At 41.8% G+C, this 15,471-nt stretch overlaps 1 protein-coding gene across 8 annotated transcripts in view; it reads left to right on the top strand.

The window, feature by feature from the left end:
- The window catches only part of tead1b (TEA domain family member 1b), a 71,105-nt gene that overhangs the window by 13,021 nt on the left and 42,613 nt on the right, over nucleotides 1-15,471 (top strand). For all 8 annotated transcript variants that reach the window (XM_033610863.2, XM_033610943.2, XM_033611099.2 and 5 more), the window contains exon 3: nucleotides 4,708-4,960. In XM_033610863.2, the coding sequence (XP_033466754.2) occupies nucleotides 4,804-4,960 (157 nt within the window). In that variant the 5' untranslated portion in view covers nucleotides 4,708-4,803. The remainder of the gene's footprint in view (nucleotides 1-4,707; nucleotides 4,961-15,471) is intronic.

The following is a 15,471-nucleotide window of genomic DNA, read 5'->3' as shown; positions in this document are numbered from 1 at the left end:
GCTGACACAAACTCTGAGATTTCTTGAAATATTGAAAGTCCAATCTGTTTCTGTTTGTCTTGAGCTCGACTGCAGATAAAGTCGCTCTACTTACAGTCGGCATGTTACTGAATGTCAGCGTGACTTTGATTTGCATGTAAAAATGCAAAATGGAGGACAATGTCACTTGATTTTACACCAGATGTGTGTTAAGCTCACACATCCCATCACACACTGTGCACGCTGGAGTCGTTCAGCCACAGTGTTGTTGTGCACTCAGAAACATTTGACAGTGCTCACAGCCCAATTACGATCCAGATTGCTAGGGAAGGGGAAACAGAATAAAACTAGAGACCATCTTGTGATGAGATCACGAAACGGCAATCCACAACTTGAAACGAATGTGAGCCAGGGGCGTAAAGTGGGGTGGCCAATGCCCCCTTCCCTACTTCCTTTACTTCTGGCCCCCTTGCTCAGACCACACCCATCTTCGAACTCTGCCTTCATTTTGATCTCAATGACACCTGTAAAGTTTCATGCCTACATCTTGCACAGTTTTGAGGCTATTGCAATGACAAAATCTGTCCACAGACAGATAGATATATAAAAATAAAAAACATGGGGCAAAATACTCACAACGGCTTCTGTGGTAGTTCCCTCTACAGTAGGTGTCTCGTGCCATAATGACATACAATGACTCACAAATTGAAAACGATGCCAGCCATTGCAGCGCTGTTGCAGCTGGTAATCATTTACTTGACATTTATTGACAAGGAATTTAGAAATTTACATACACAAATAAAGCGGCATACTACGAAAGGAAAAGAAAGGGCCAGTGGGTGCTGTTTAAATCAAAACAACAAATATAACCAAAAAAGGACTATTTAAAATAAGAGCACCTACTAACTTTGTCTAAAGCAAACCAAAGGAGAGCTGAAACTTCACCATGTGACCTTACAAACCACAGTGGAAACAGCACCCCTGTATCTAGTGTTTCCAAACATGGGAATATTAATGGTGTGTGCGATCAGTGCTTCAACAGTGGAAACTATAAATAACCCAGTCTTCAGATAATCAGCAAGTGTCTACCTGGTTTGACACAACACAGAGAGACATAGAGGCGGGCTGTTCAAATAAAATCTCAGTCGCAAAGAAAGTCTTTATAACAGGTCCCCTGAATTGTTACTCCTACTGGAGGGCTGGACAGGTGCTGCTCCAATCAGGATCTCCAGATATCCAAGCAGGAAGTGGGATGGGCAGAGCCCTGCTGGAACCAAGCCTGAACAGGGAACACACATCCTACTTGGCATATGCAAAGAAAGCATTAAACACAAGAGAGGGTGCCAACAGCAACTCTAACACCCATATAGAATCATGTACTTACAGTTTCTAAGTGAATATAGACGTGAAACAAAAAATAACACTCCCTGTAGCACAGTGTGAGCGAAGCAGGGGCAGCTACACTAGACAGCTGCACTGGACAATGAAAAACACAGCCTAAATGAGTGTTGAGTATGAAGCCTGTCAGAGACTTCCCTCTTTAGTTTACTCATGGATGTCTTATCCACTTGTTGCTTTGCCTAGTCCCTCTGGGAACTTGCCTTTCAGATGACGTGCCGTCATTGTATTCTGTCATGTTTTTGTGTTCAGTCGCTGTGCCCCGGAGCAAGCTTTTTCAAACATTCATTGCCCTGCATGCATTATTTATTTACCCATAATTAAGACAGTTTTGTCTTACATGCTTGGAATTTGCCGGTTTGTTTGCTGTTTCCTTTTTCTTGCATGGACACATTCAAGATGCTCATTTGCATTTGCAAGATAATCTGATGAAAAAACTGGAAAGTCCTCAGAGAAAACTTTTACATTCCTTCTATTTTTTCTAATAACTTTATAGCACTTAATCTCTTGTAAAGTCAAACTTGAGTTTCCGCACATGCATGGCTGCAAAGGCCTGTTTCCCATAAAGAGGGTCTGAGCAGACTCTTTATATGCAGCCCAAAATGTATGACCATGCACAATGACTATGCGGACCATACATGTCAACACAAAACAAATCGACCCATGCGCAGACCCAGTGAACTATAAATAGAACTGTTGGCGTGTCTGCTGTGTCCAGTTTGGCGATTTATCCACCCTCCGAGCCAGCACACCACTGCCTCTAAAAGTTGTGCAAGTATAAACTCACGATAATGAGTTATATTCTTCTCACGGCACACTCAACACAAAACATTTGAATTAAATTCTGATGTTTCTGTCTTATGTAATTCAACCACCCCAATAAACTCTGTCAAAGTCTCTTAAGTCCCGGGTCGGACTCTGTGGCAGCTTAAGCCATTATGTGCAGAATGCTCTCCATTCATGAGGGCCACACAGTTTATACTAACCGCAACACTGCTGAATCTCATTTTACCACACACACACACACGGTTCTCTGGTGCCCAGCATTCATGAAGCTGTAGTGTGTTATAGTCATTTCCAATAAAATGTGGGATATTCTTCTGTTTAATGTTACTGGACATGCAACTCATTGGGCTCCAGATGCTGTCACCGCATAATGATGCAGTCTTTAGTTTATTAGCTGCAGATTCACCCAGGAGCTTGTTGGTCTTGTCAATAGCCACTGGTGAGATGAGACTTTCTCCAGCTGTGTGAGCAGCTTGGTAAGATGCACAAAGGGGGCTGGTTCTTGGATTGAGCCACAGTCTGCAAACGGTACTTTTCTTGTGATGCCTGCAGGTCTCCAGCCTTTTTTTCCCCTTCTTCTTAAAAAAGAAAAAACCTCCTCTGGCTTCTCTGTGTGGCTCGAGTGTCTGACTTGTACTGGGGCTGCACAAACGATTTTTTCATTTTCAGATAATCTGCCCGTTATGTTCCTGTTTAATTGATTAATTGTTTTGCAGATAAAAAAAAAAAACAAAAACAGAAATGGTGAAATATGCTGTGTAATTCCTCAGAGCCTGAGGTGACATCTTTTCAACCGACCAACATTTCAGAAATGCAAAAGCCATTCAGTTCATCATGTTTGACAAAGAACAACATGAAATTCTCACATTTCAGAAGCATGAAAACAGAATTTTTTGGCTGTTTTGCTTAAAAAAATGATTAAAACAATTATTCAATTATCAAAATAGTTGCCGAGTAATCTTCTGTTGATTGATTTGCCAACGTGTTGCACCTGTAGTTTCTGTATGCCGTCATGGTGTGATGGCTGTGGCTGACTGGCGACATGAGCCATAACACTGCCTTTTTCCCTTCATTGTGAACATTGTGTTTTTCTGTCTTTTACACAATCACAGATTTCCACACATGTACACCTAAGGTCACAACTACAGCTATGGTCTAACCTGTTGGGGAAGTCTTAAATGCTGCTCAGCAACTTTTAGGGTGACAAATCTGATGGGATACTTGTCACAGCTTGTTAAATTACAGAAATCTCAAAGCAACCACACAGGTGAATTGAGGGTGAATTTCACCCGCTCCATGGTTTTTTAAACTGTACAGTGTTTCATGGATTCACCTAGTCTCTCAGGCAGGTGGTGCATTACTCAGAAAATCTTAAAGGTTTACGATGCAAGGTTGTCGGTTTCTTTATGTAAACACCTGCCAGCGAAAGTGAAAGTAAAAGCCAATCCCAGATTCACTCTCGTTTGGCGTTTTGCCTTGCTAGATTTGCATTTTTTCTGCGCTGTGTCTCTTGGATGCCTGCTGCTTATGGCCTGGCACCTGAGGTCTCATTTATAAACATAGCATACGCACAAAACAAGGCCTGAAAGAGACGTACGCCATTTCCCATGGCAAAGGTGTGAACTTTAAATACAGACTTGACGGGAGAAACTTTGACCCATGTGTATGAACATTTTGGAGACGGGAGATTGGTGACAGATAGTGAGGTGGAAGCCTGATTGAAATGCACACCATTTTTGGCTTTTGCCCATACGTATATTTTAGTATGGATCCTAAGCAATCAATCAATCAATCAATTTTATTTATAAAGCCCAATATCACAAATCACAATTTGCCTCACAGGGCTTTACAGCATACGACATCCCTCTGTCCTTATGACCCTCGCAGCGGATAAGGAAAAACTCCCCAAAAAAAACCCTTTAACGGGGAAAAAAAACGGTAGAAACCTCAGGTTATAAATGAAACCCTGGTCGCTACCTTTTTATAAAGCCCCGCCCTCACCTGAGCGCTGTGGGGGCACACACCCATAAACATCAATAAGAAGAAACTAAGAAGGCAGAGGACAGATTGTCTGCAGATAAATACACTACGACACACTTCTAGTGGGTGATAAGTGCTGATTTAGAGGGATTATTTCAGTATAAGTCCGGTCATTGTTTTTTAGGAAAATCCTTCATAGTCTATCTTTCAGCATTTCTCTGATCTCGACACAAGTTTTAAATGTGACTATTTAGTGCTCTGTCATTTAGTAAGAATGGATCAAAGTATTAAAAGTCCATGGGAGAAAACGCTCAATTGTTTAAACCCATAACATCCAGCGTAAATCAAGTCAGCAACATTCTTGGCGATGTCCAAGCTTGTTTGGCTGCTTCAGCTCCATATTGTGCTCTCAACTAACAGAACTAACAGCGTGTTCTGTTTTTTTTTTTTTTTTCTTTTTTTTTCTTTTCTTTTCCATCGTGTGTGTGTGTTTGGAAGCAGATGTCCGCTGTTCTGTTGTGGAGGGTGACCGTTTGGTTGTGCTTGTTTATTTGGGAATTCCAGGTCTCTCCCTAGTCTGCTCCAGGCGTCAGCTTGGAGAGCCCAACCGCCACAATTGATCCCAGCAGCTGGAGCGGTAGTGAGAGCCCTGCCGAGGACATGGAGAGGATGAGTGACTCGACAGACAAGCCCATGGACAACGATGCGGAGGGGGTGTGGAGCCCTGATATTGAACAGAGCTTCCAGGAGGCCCTGGCCATATATCCTCCTTGTGGACGCCGGAAGATCATCCTCTCTGATGAGGGAAAGATGTATGGTGAGTACAGATGTGTGTACGTGTGAGTTTTAACCCAAGCATTGTTTGTGTAGTTGCATGTTTTTTAAAAGGTGAAAACTGAGGGAGCTTAAAGGAATAGTTTAACATTTTGTGGAATACCTTTATTTGATTTCTTGCTGAGAGCTCAATGAGAAGATGGACTCATCAGTGCTGTTTTGCATGTTCACACTTCACAAGAGTTTGCTCAAAGTTCAGTTCACGCAAATTAAAATGAGTTCATGTACATAGTTCACATTTTTAGTTTAAGTTAACAATCCCCAAATTCAGCTAGTTTAATTTCTGATGCGTTTTTTTGTTTTGTTTTTGAATTTTCAGCATTGACTTGCAGGTATTTCTCAAGATGTGTGTGGGATGTTTCAACTCAATGTGTCCTTCCAAATTCAGATTTGAATGTGGCTTCATTCAGACTTGTGTTTTTAAGACCCTGCGGGCACAATTTGGATAAGAAATTTGAGGTTTTTCTTTTTCATTAGTCCTTCAAATGTTCACATAAACTGGCTTTGGCAGTACCGATGGCTGCATTGTCTGAATTGCCAGTTGCACTAGCCATGCAGGTGGCGTGTAAAAGTCTGTTCCCACCCTCAAACAGCATTTCCTTCCTCTTAAAACGTGCAACGGATGTCGTTAGAGTTAACGACTTTTACATTCATTCGTTGGAAACAGATACATTTAGTTCACTGTTCACCAAAAACATGACCAAGTTTATGCACATCACTGCTACTCATGTCACAACCAGCAGCTCATTAGCTTAGCTTAGCATAGCATAAGGACTAGAAACAGTTAGCCTGGCTCTGACCAAAGGAAACAAAATCAACCTAGCAGCACCTCTAAAGCTCCCTAATTAACATGTTGTAACTCATTATTTTTTTAATGGAATAAACAAAGTGTAAAAAAGACAAGTTGTGCTTTTACAGGTGGTTGTGCACAGGACTGTTTTTTCTGCTTTCTTGCTGTAGTTTTTTTTAAATCAGAAATACATAAGAGTGGTATCTATCACTTCATTTACATTGCAGCAAGAAATGTAATAAACGTTTTTAAAAAATATTCTTTTAAATTAAAATAAAAGCATCAATACGTGGCTGTGTCCAGTAAGGTAATATTCTAAGACTGTCAAATTCATCTGTGATGTGCTCTGTGATGGTGACCACTATACTGGTTCACAGAAGTGCAAGTTTATAAGTAAAGCAGCATGAACTATTAGTCAGTAGCAGATGGTACTGCGGCTGCCACCAGCTGTGCCCCCTCTCCTCCCTCCATTTCCCCCATTCCTGGCTGGGTGATGTCATGGAAAGAGGGAATATTTTCTCTCTGTGGTGTTGGACCGTCTCACAGCCAGTCAGTCAGTGTCAAGTGAAAGCAGAAAGCCCCTCAGAGCATTCGCTTGCAGCTGTCATGTGACCCGCTCCGGCCAAACGAAATGTAAATTGTAGGAGTTGCAGTGAAACCCCTCAGCTGCCACTACAAAGATGTGGGCTCAGACAACAGGACCCTCCCCACTGTCTCTTCCTCCAATTCCCTCGTCCCCACACAGAGCGAGGCTGCCAGAGAAGCTGTCCCTCTGCTTTGGATTAAAGCATGGCAGGTTTTTTTTGTGGAGTTATAAATGAGCAGTACTAAGTGCAAGCCTTGCTGTTAGTCAGTGGACATCCTCAGTATGATGCAAATGTTCAGCTTTCTGGTAGACATTATATTTGTCAGATATTCTTTTTGACAGTTTATGAGCAAGTAGAAACTCTATTTGATTTACATTTACTGCATCAAATGGCAAAATGCAAGAATTTAAATATAGATTTTAGTTGCTTATCTTTAAAATTCTACAATCAAATTATAAAGAATTACTGTAACTGGCATTGATTTTGACATTAACCGAGGCAAAACACAATCCACTGAAATCTACTGTGTGAAAATGCCCTCAAGACTTAAATATATAATTCACAAACTGAAACGGTCAAGTCTTCTTTCTCAAAACAAGGATCGTTGCTCAAGACACATTCAAACCCCCAATAACAAACCCAAAGACGTGTTTAGTTTTTGTGGTGTTGAATCTACCTTAAAATGTGCTGAAGAGACAACTGCAGTGTTGAATAGAGTTGGGTCCTGCCAGATGTGCTTTGTATCTGGTTACACATTGTCTCACCAGTAGCTGAATCACAGGGCTGTCTGTCCTACCGTTACTGAGTCAGAACTGTTTGACACAAGAGCAAAATGATTTTCTTACATCTTCGAGTGTGCAAACTGAAAAGATACACGGTTTCATGATGCAAAATAATGACAGCTGCTGACCACCAGTGTTCAGCTGTTGACTGTGACAGGGGAGGTACAATTTTTAATGTTTTTTATTATAGATTAAAGGCAGAATTATAGATGCATTTCCCTTTCTTAACATATCAGAGTTTTGCTGTGACTGTTACAGAAGACAGATTGGTATCAGTCTGATGTAATGGTGCTTTTTCTGGGGACCGGGGCTTTTTGTTCTGCCCTGCAACTGTTGCTGCATCCCAGTGCCAATCCCATCATGCCATGAACTGTGACAATCCCCCAAAGCTAGGAAGGCGCTAAAGGTGCCACGGGTCTTTTCTTGAAGGAAAAAAAATGCAGCCACAGTTTATTTTAAACATATTAAGTCCGTTTTTAGAGCACAATATAAAATTAGAGCAGGAACAGTACAGTGTGTTTTGGATGGTTTCATGGTCTCTAGCACTATAAATTGTGTCATTTAGAGGCATCAGGACAAGTTAGAAATGATGTAGCTGTAGGGAGTGGCCGGCTGTATGGATTACCTCTGTGTTAAAAACAAACTCAGTTAAGGGTGCTCAGATTAAGCCGCTGATTGTTAGCAGCCGCCGATTGTTAGCAGACGCTATTTGTGCTTAATAGTTTGATTGGTAGTCTCTATAAAGGCGGATCAGATGACGCAAAACAAGCAAGACAATTTCTCTACATGACGCTAAGGTTGGGTAATGTTTACCAGTACCCTCCAAGGTACACCGATACCCATAGAGTACTTCATGTGATACCTTTTTCCTCTTCAGGTGTGTAGTAAAGCTATACTGTTGAATATTTTGGTGGCATTTCGGCACGCTAAACTGCTGAACTCAGTTAAAAACAAAGTGCTCGACTTCACCACACCACAGACTGTATGGGTTGTAGCTGCTGCTGTAGTAGTTTTATCACAAATTGCATTGAATCAAAGCATGCTAGTGCTAGCAAAATCATACAAATAGTATTTTTTTATAGATCTGGGTACGAAAAGGATCAAACTCAGGTAAGAATACAAAAATAAATAAATAAAGATTGCTACACAATAAATAGAAGGCTTCAAATAGACCCAATAGGCACAAAAATCCTGGTCGGAGCACCCCTGTACTCCGTGTTTTGAATCTTTTGAGGAATGCTTGGAATGTGGTTCAATTCCTTATTTTTCCTCCTATTCCTCAGACATATCTGTATACTGTTTTTGTTGTTAGAAAAGGTTATAAAATCTCTAATGGTGTTGCTTTTGACTCAGTTGTTCATTTTCTTATTTTTCTTTATGTCAAAATAAGCAAACAGATGTTTAAATTTTCTGTAAAGGCATTCTCACATGTTCTGTTACATAGAAATGGTTTAATTTTTTTCCTATTTAACTCTAAAGTACCTCCCCTGTAAAGATTAAAAATGTAACGTCTCTCACTGCAGCATGTGACTGATCAAATGCGTGAAAATATTTTAAAACTAAAAGTCAGATTTCACTATTTAATTGCAAAATAATTTGGTGCGTGAGGCATTTTTGACATGGTTAGTGTTGTAGATTCAAGTACTTTGCTTCGTCACCACAGACACCAAGTCTGACAGGTGAGCCAATACAAATCTCACACCTATCCTGTTCACTATGGGGTGCAGGACGATAGATGTATTGTTGTAAGAAATTAAAAAAAAAAAAAAAAGCTGCCGAATGTATGAAGGCAGCTTTACTGTAGAGATCTCAACTGGAAAAAATATTAAATGAAATCCACACCCTGGCTGCATGCCCCCAGTAAAAACAAAGATGCTCTGTTTGCTGCATGAATGTGTATTCTTTTTAGGATGCCTCGGATTTCCATTTGCACAAGGCTCCTTGCTAACAGTGCAATTCTTTGCAATGCTGTCAGAGATGATAAGTAACCTATGAAGTGGTCCTTCATGCTGCTACAAGGGATTGATTTTTGTCTAAAACATCCAGCGATTTGTCTTTTAAGAGAGGAAGGGTTCAGCTAATCATGGCGAGGCTGATATGGGGCTTTAATCCAGGTCCATTGGGTTTAAAACAGCCTCAGACCGACACCACACCAAACCTCTCATGGCATCTGAGATGAAAGTTGGCTACAAGGAGACAGGTATTTTGTATTTGAGAGACCCTGGGGATGGCATAGTGTTCCATACACAGAGCTCATCACAAGAGGAGCCGCCCTGAGTGCCCTTAAGCCCTTTGTTATCCTGGGGTAGAGTGCAGTTAATTAGCAACAGTCTCTATAGCAACTGTGTTGGGGTACAAAACAATTTCTAATTTCTGCTTCTTAGCTTATTGTGGTGTTTACCTGAAGTGTTTTGGATGTGCTGAGACCAGTGTTGGCTGGCGTCATGCCCATTCTCTGAGGCTAATTGTGACTGCAATGGAAGACACCACATCCGCATAGGCTGCACCAGCCGGCACTTGCCACAGCCCCAGAGTTAACTTGGGATAATATTTTTAAAAAAGTAAAGGGAAATAGAGGGCACTGGCCCCTAGCCGAAGGCCCAAGACTCCGCACTTGCATAATCCACCTGCTGTGCTAGGCTGCATTCATTTATCCCAGAAATAGAGTTGATAAATGAAACAACACGCTTCACTCAAATTGTATGTTTATTCATTGAGTTATGTATTTGCACTTGCCCCGCAAGCTAAATGACATTGGTGAATTTTTCTCAGTTACTGTTGAAAAAAAGGGAAGAACTGCTTTTTATTCTATCTACTGACAAATAAATATGTAAATACATACTCTACTTGAAGGCTATACCACACCCATGTTGTGTTTGTCTTGTTTCTGCTGCTGAAGAGGCGAGTCCGCCTGCTGTATATGATGCAGTCTGTTGCCTTTTCAAACACTTATGGCAGAGGCATGGAAATCTTAACGTACTTTTTATACTGTGTCACTATACCTGGTATTAACCTGGTTCTGACAAACAGCAGCATTATTACCATTAATTACATATTATCCTGAAAATAAACGCTGGCGCCAAGTAAGTGTGATATCCCCATATGTTGTAATATTCACGTCGTATGTGGAGTGCTGGACAGTATGCGCCTGTCCGCATGTGTTGTCGTTTGATGTAAAGCTTTTCCTTTTACCACTCTGCTGTTTGCTCTGCCATCTCGTCAGTGATCCAGCCCAGACCCCTCCTGTGGGAACTAAGTGGCACTTGGTTTGCAGAGATGCCAAGGATGAGTTAGATATAATGAGCAGACCTGGCTTGCCCCCGATGGCCCAGCACTGTGCTCCTCTGGGGCTCGTCTCACCGGGCCGAGCATGCTCTGAGACAGAGCGAGCGGACCTGATCCTCCCCGCTGGGCAGATAATGAGGAATTCTGGGATCAGCTCAGGCTCTCCGAGTCACCTACATTCACGCAGAATGGAGTGTGAGGAACTTCATTGCAGGAGAGGCATCACACACCTCCAGAATAATCCCTCATTTGTTCCCCTGCCATTGTCAGTGCAAGACTACCGTGTTTTCACACACATGGTAGTGAAAAAAGTCCAATTATTTTATGTCTTCCTCAAAAGGAGTAACTGTCGCAAGTGTAAATAGTATTGATGCAGGTATGATGAGGTAGGGAAGAAGTCATTTTGAATATGATTTTTAAGGATTGGGTTGTGACAGACTGGTTATTTATTCAACCTGGGTCGCTATGGAGATGTCTTTCAACATGACACAGTGACAGGGATCGAACATGCAGCTACAGTTGAAGCGAATGGGTCAACAAGCACGAATCGACCTGGTTTTGTGACTCTTCTACCTAACAGGGTGGAACACACATCTGACACTTCTCTACTCAGCAGGTGTTTCTATTACAGCAACACGGTCGCTAGAAGAAAATGTTAGAATTGTACGTGTCTGCAAACCATGAATACGTCACATTGCACGTTTTATACTTATCACATCAGTATTTCTAAAGCGATGTATGGAGGGGATGGATGGCTGCCAAGCTGTAAACTACCGTGGACTACTGTTTGAAACCAGCAAACAACAAATATGGTTGTGTTTTGGCGAGTCATTGCTGTTTCTGTCTGCCTTTTTAGGCTCCAGCCGTGGGGTGTTGTAGCAACCCATGTTTCCGCCAGCTTGTTAGGTTCATGGGAGTTATGTAGTGACCTGACGGGAATAGTGCCACAAAAAGCCGTTATTTTTTACAGATACATTGCTGCTTTTCCTGCTGGGATTGTATCCCCCCAAACTAGGCATTTTAAGCCAAAACACGATCTCTTCCCATCCATAACCAAATGGTTTTCTGGCCTGAAGTGAACCACACAACAACCACAGTGTTTTGGTATGTATATCCATGGTTTGCAGAAATGTCCAAGGCCAACATTTTCTCTGGCCAGTGGGTTGTTTACAAATAGGACTTTAGTTTAATGCTATTGATGTTAATATGTTGTTTATGAGAAGAGACAGAGCCGATGAGCGAGAGCATGTCAGAGATAGAAACTAAACAGAAACTCAGTTTTGTTTGATCTGATTTATGTAATTCTGCCATTCAGCAGTGATGTGTATGGAAACTACAGACTTCCAGATTAACCAGTGACAGCCGTCTCATATGAATGGTCCACATCATTTGAAAGCATGTTCACCAGAGAGTGTCATACACAAAATATGAAAGGTGCATCAGTTTGTCTTCCTGTCTCTCCACTGGTGTAAAACACTCTTTAATTTGGGCTGATGCATTATTCAGGGCTCAAGGCGCACACAACAGCTGACCTGTGTGACTCAAATAATGTATGTTTTCATGGGATCTCTTCAGGTCTCTTTGGATAAACCTTTTTGGTTGACAGTCCTTCTGCACCTGTTGTTTTGCACTGCAAATGAGTTGCACACATGGGTCTAAAATGCCCAGTGGACGCTAGTCAGGATATTTGGACAACAGCCGACAGAAACAGCCTGGTAATAGATGATTTGAGATCTGGTTGATTTCACTGTGCTTGTTTTGTTTGATTCCTACATAGTATCTTTAGCTTATGACCCATGTGTGTGTCTGTGGCTCTGAGAAAGTGCAATTAATGAGACTCAGCCCCAAAATGGATCTACATTTAGAAGCTCCCCCGTTGCTGAGCAGCAGAATTGATTTTGAAGTGCATATTATTTCATGGCAGTCTGTTCAGACGGCCAGATTTCAGCTCTTACTCATGTCCATGTTGTGGTGACCAAGCATAACATGTTGTGGCTCGTGTGAGATCCAGCCCACAGCCTCGCAGGGGTGCTTACCATGTACAGTGGTGATGGAGGGGCTCAAGGTGTAAGCAGGGCTGATGCAGAGCAGACTGTGAAGAGATGTTATTGGGAAAGGATTTGATGTTACAAAAAAGATTACTCTCTGAGGCAGAAATTCTGTATTTTGCTTTGCATAGTGGATATGCTCTTCCCATGTTTATCATGTAGGGAAAATTTGCAGCACAAATCTGAAATGGCAAGTTTGTAGACTTTAAGAGGAACTACGTCCATTTTCAGTATTCATACATGTTATTCCTATGGTCCAAGACTGTCCAAAAATACCAGAAAACATGAACAACTCTTTTCCAAATCCAACAACTAGAGTGCTAGAAGTCAAATAGGTGATGTCAGAGTATAAAGTCTTGAGCTGCTCCATAGACAGAATTGGGAAGGATGTCATAGATGACACTAAGCGAACCCAGGGGAATGTTCTGAGTATATGGGTTCATTTTCTGTTTCAGAACAACACATTCTCACTCCGATCTCATCACATATTGATATTTTTTTCAACAAAAGCACATGGTTAGGTTTTGGAAAAAAGAATAGGGTTTTGCTGTAGAATCTGACAGGATGCGAACAGTGCTCTCTTGGGTAAAAGTCGGTGTTTGTTGGACTCATCCACCATTGCTCCCACCCGCCCCAGTTGGACTTCCGCTGCGTTTTCCCCTCTAAAACTATAACAGCAACCAGCCGCGTATCATGCTGGCGTTAAAGGATGCCTTTTGTTGGTTTCTGATGCCGCAAGTCACCGCCCAAGTGCTGGATTTTTTAATGACCGGGCTCTTCAGAACTGAGAACACCACAATAGAATAAAATTCATATGAGTATAAAAAAGAAAACAAATTCTGTGGATCCACAAAATCAGGCTCCCATAAATTGTCTACGGAGCAGCTCCAGACTTTATACTTGATGACTGCAAAAGTTTGAGACTCACCTCTCCCGCTTTGGCCTTGACAGAGAGTAGTTCATGTTCGCAAATATTAATTAAACTTTTCAAGGCCATGGAAATAAGGAATTGGAAATTTTCATTTTGACAATGTTTCCCTCTAAGCCCTTTTATACAGAGATTGTGCTATAGGACCGTTATGAATTCCCTTTGTGTGTGATTTTAGATGGCACATCAGCATTCCGAATGCAAAAGAGGCGTCACGGGTGTGAGCTGTAACACAGCAGCATTGGCCTCTAATGTGACATATAACACATGCATCGGCAGCACTTTATAAACAATAACAATGGCATGACATGGCAGTAACAATAATTTAGCATCTCTGTTATATGGAGGCTGATCTCATCCTCTGCTCTGACAGGAAGGAGCTCTCAGACCTCTTTGCGTACATTTTCAGTGCTGTTATTCTTCTATTTCTTTTTTTTCCTGATCAGTTTTTATCAGCACTATTCATTCAAAACAGTTATATTACTGGTACTGAAGAGGTATCAAATGTTGTGAACAGTCTGTCTCCCACCCTCGACACACATACCTGCCCACAAACACCCACCCACATGATGTCCTTCTCAACACCCCTGCGGTCTCTTTTCAAATTAAACATATCACACTTAACTACTGGAGCAATGAGTCCTCAGGCACTGAGATTATTAGGTTGGAAATCTGTGATGCTGCATCTCTTCACAGGCTGAGAGTTGAGGACTTAGCTGCTGTTCTGCTTCTTTGAGTTAGCCGCTAACTGCCTTTAGCTGCTTCATCGATCTCCCAGCACTGGGTTGCACACATAACTCGTCATCAGAATGTCACACCCATCCCGTCCTGTCCATGGCGAGACAACTCTGTCCCTCCATTCTGCAATTGTACTTTTTATAAAGAATAACGGTGTGACATTTCTGCCTTCAACAGGCAGCATAAAAGGGGCTTTATAATTGACACAGCATGTCCAGTCATCATCAAAATGCTGCTGAATGCAAATGTGTAGCCCAAATTAACATTTTTTGATTATGTTTCAATACTTTAGATACATAGTCTGAGTATTTTTTTCACTGTATGTATTTCCAGAACTGCATTGCTGGAAAGAAGCAAGACAAAATGATCAGTGAGTCCATGTTTGTGATTTTCTGACCGTCTGTGTGGAAGTGTTTGCACTGAATGGTTGGATAGCAGGCCGTGGCTCTCTGCCTGCCTGAATCAGGAGTACATGGGGTGTGTCCCTGCTCTGAGGTCTGTGTGAGGCCCTCTGAGGCGGGCTTCTGGTTTCAGGTTGCACGTTCCCAATTGGCTGCTTTTGTTTGACTAAAACACAGTGAGACTCTGGGTTTCTTAAAGATGCAGTGTCACTTTAGTGCTCTCTTCAAGAAATCATCTGTTTCGTGCTGATTACATCATATTCCATTGATGAAACACTTTTATTCTGATGAGATCATCTCATACTGATGGGACCATTTTGTGTAATCAACATATGAATGGAATCTGAATGCCAGTGTTATTCTCTCATCTAGAGCACAGGGACTTCACTCCAGCGCTAACAGAGACAGTCATCTCTTTCTCTGCTGTTTGTGGAATAGAGAAAGGTCTCTCAACACTGAACAGCATCCCTGGAAACAAAGGAAGACTGTAACCATAGCCATAAAATTATCATACTCAGTGCTGTATTATCCTTGTAATGTAAGCGTAAGTGCATGTTTATTATGTCGTGACTATCAGGGGTATTTCCATTAACTATTTTGAGCCTTGCCTCTTTCCAAACTTGGATTCAATTACAACTTTCAGCCGAGACTCCCTCAGCTTGTGCTCATGGTTACAAAAGAACGTTAGACAGAAGAGCCCATCATGACCACAAAGTTTGACTTTTCATTTATACATATTGGTCACAGCCGACATGTCTTCCTTTGTGCTCAGATGCTGAATTGATCCTGAGAGATTGAAAATATTGATTTGACTCAGTGTCTTACTTTGTTGTGGAGAAGGGGGGCAGTGCACCTTCCTGACTGTTAGCGCCATGTTCACACATTGGACTCGCCACACAACCAGTTCCTCGGGAGACTCATAATTACAGCCGTCC

The sequence above is a fragment of the Epinephelus lanceolatus genome, chromosome 2 (genome assembly GCF_041903045.1).
Source record: "Epinephelus lanceolatus isolate andai-2023 chromosome 2, ASM4190304v1, whole genome shotgun sequence".
Lineage (NCBI taxonomy): Eukaryota > Metazoa > Chordata > Actinopteri > Perciformes > Serranidae > Epinephelus > Epinephelus lanceolatus.
The sequence above is the reverse complement of the archived record's forward strand: the minus strand, read 5'-3'. Positions and strand labels throughout refer to the sequence as shown.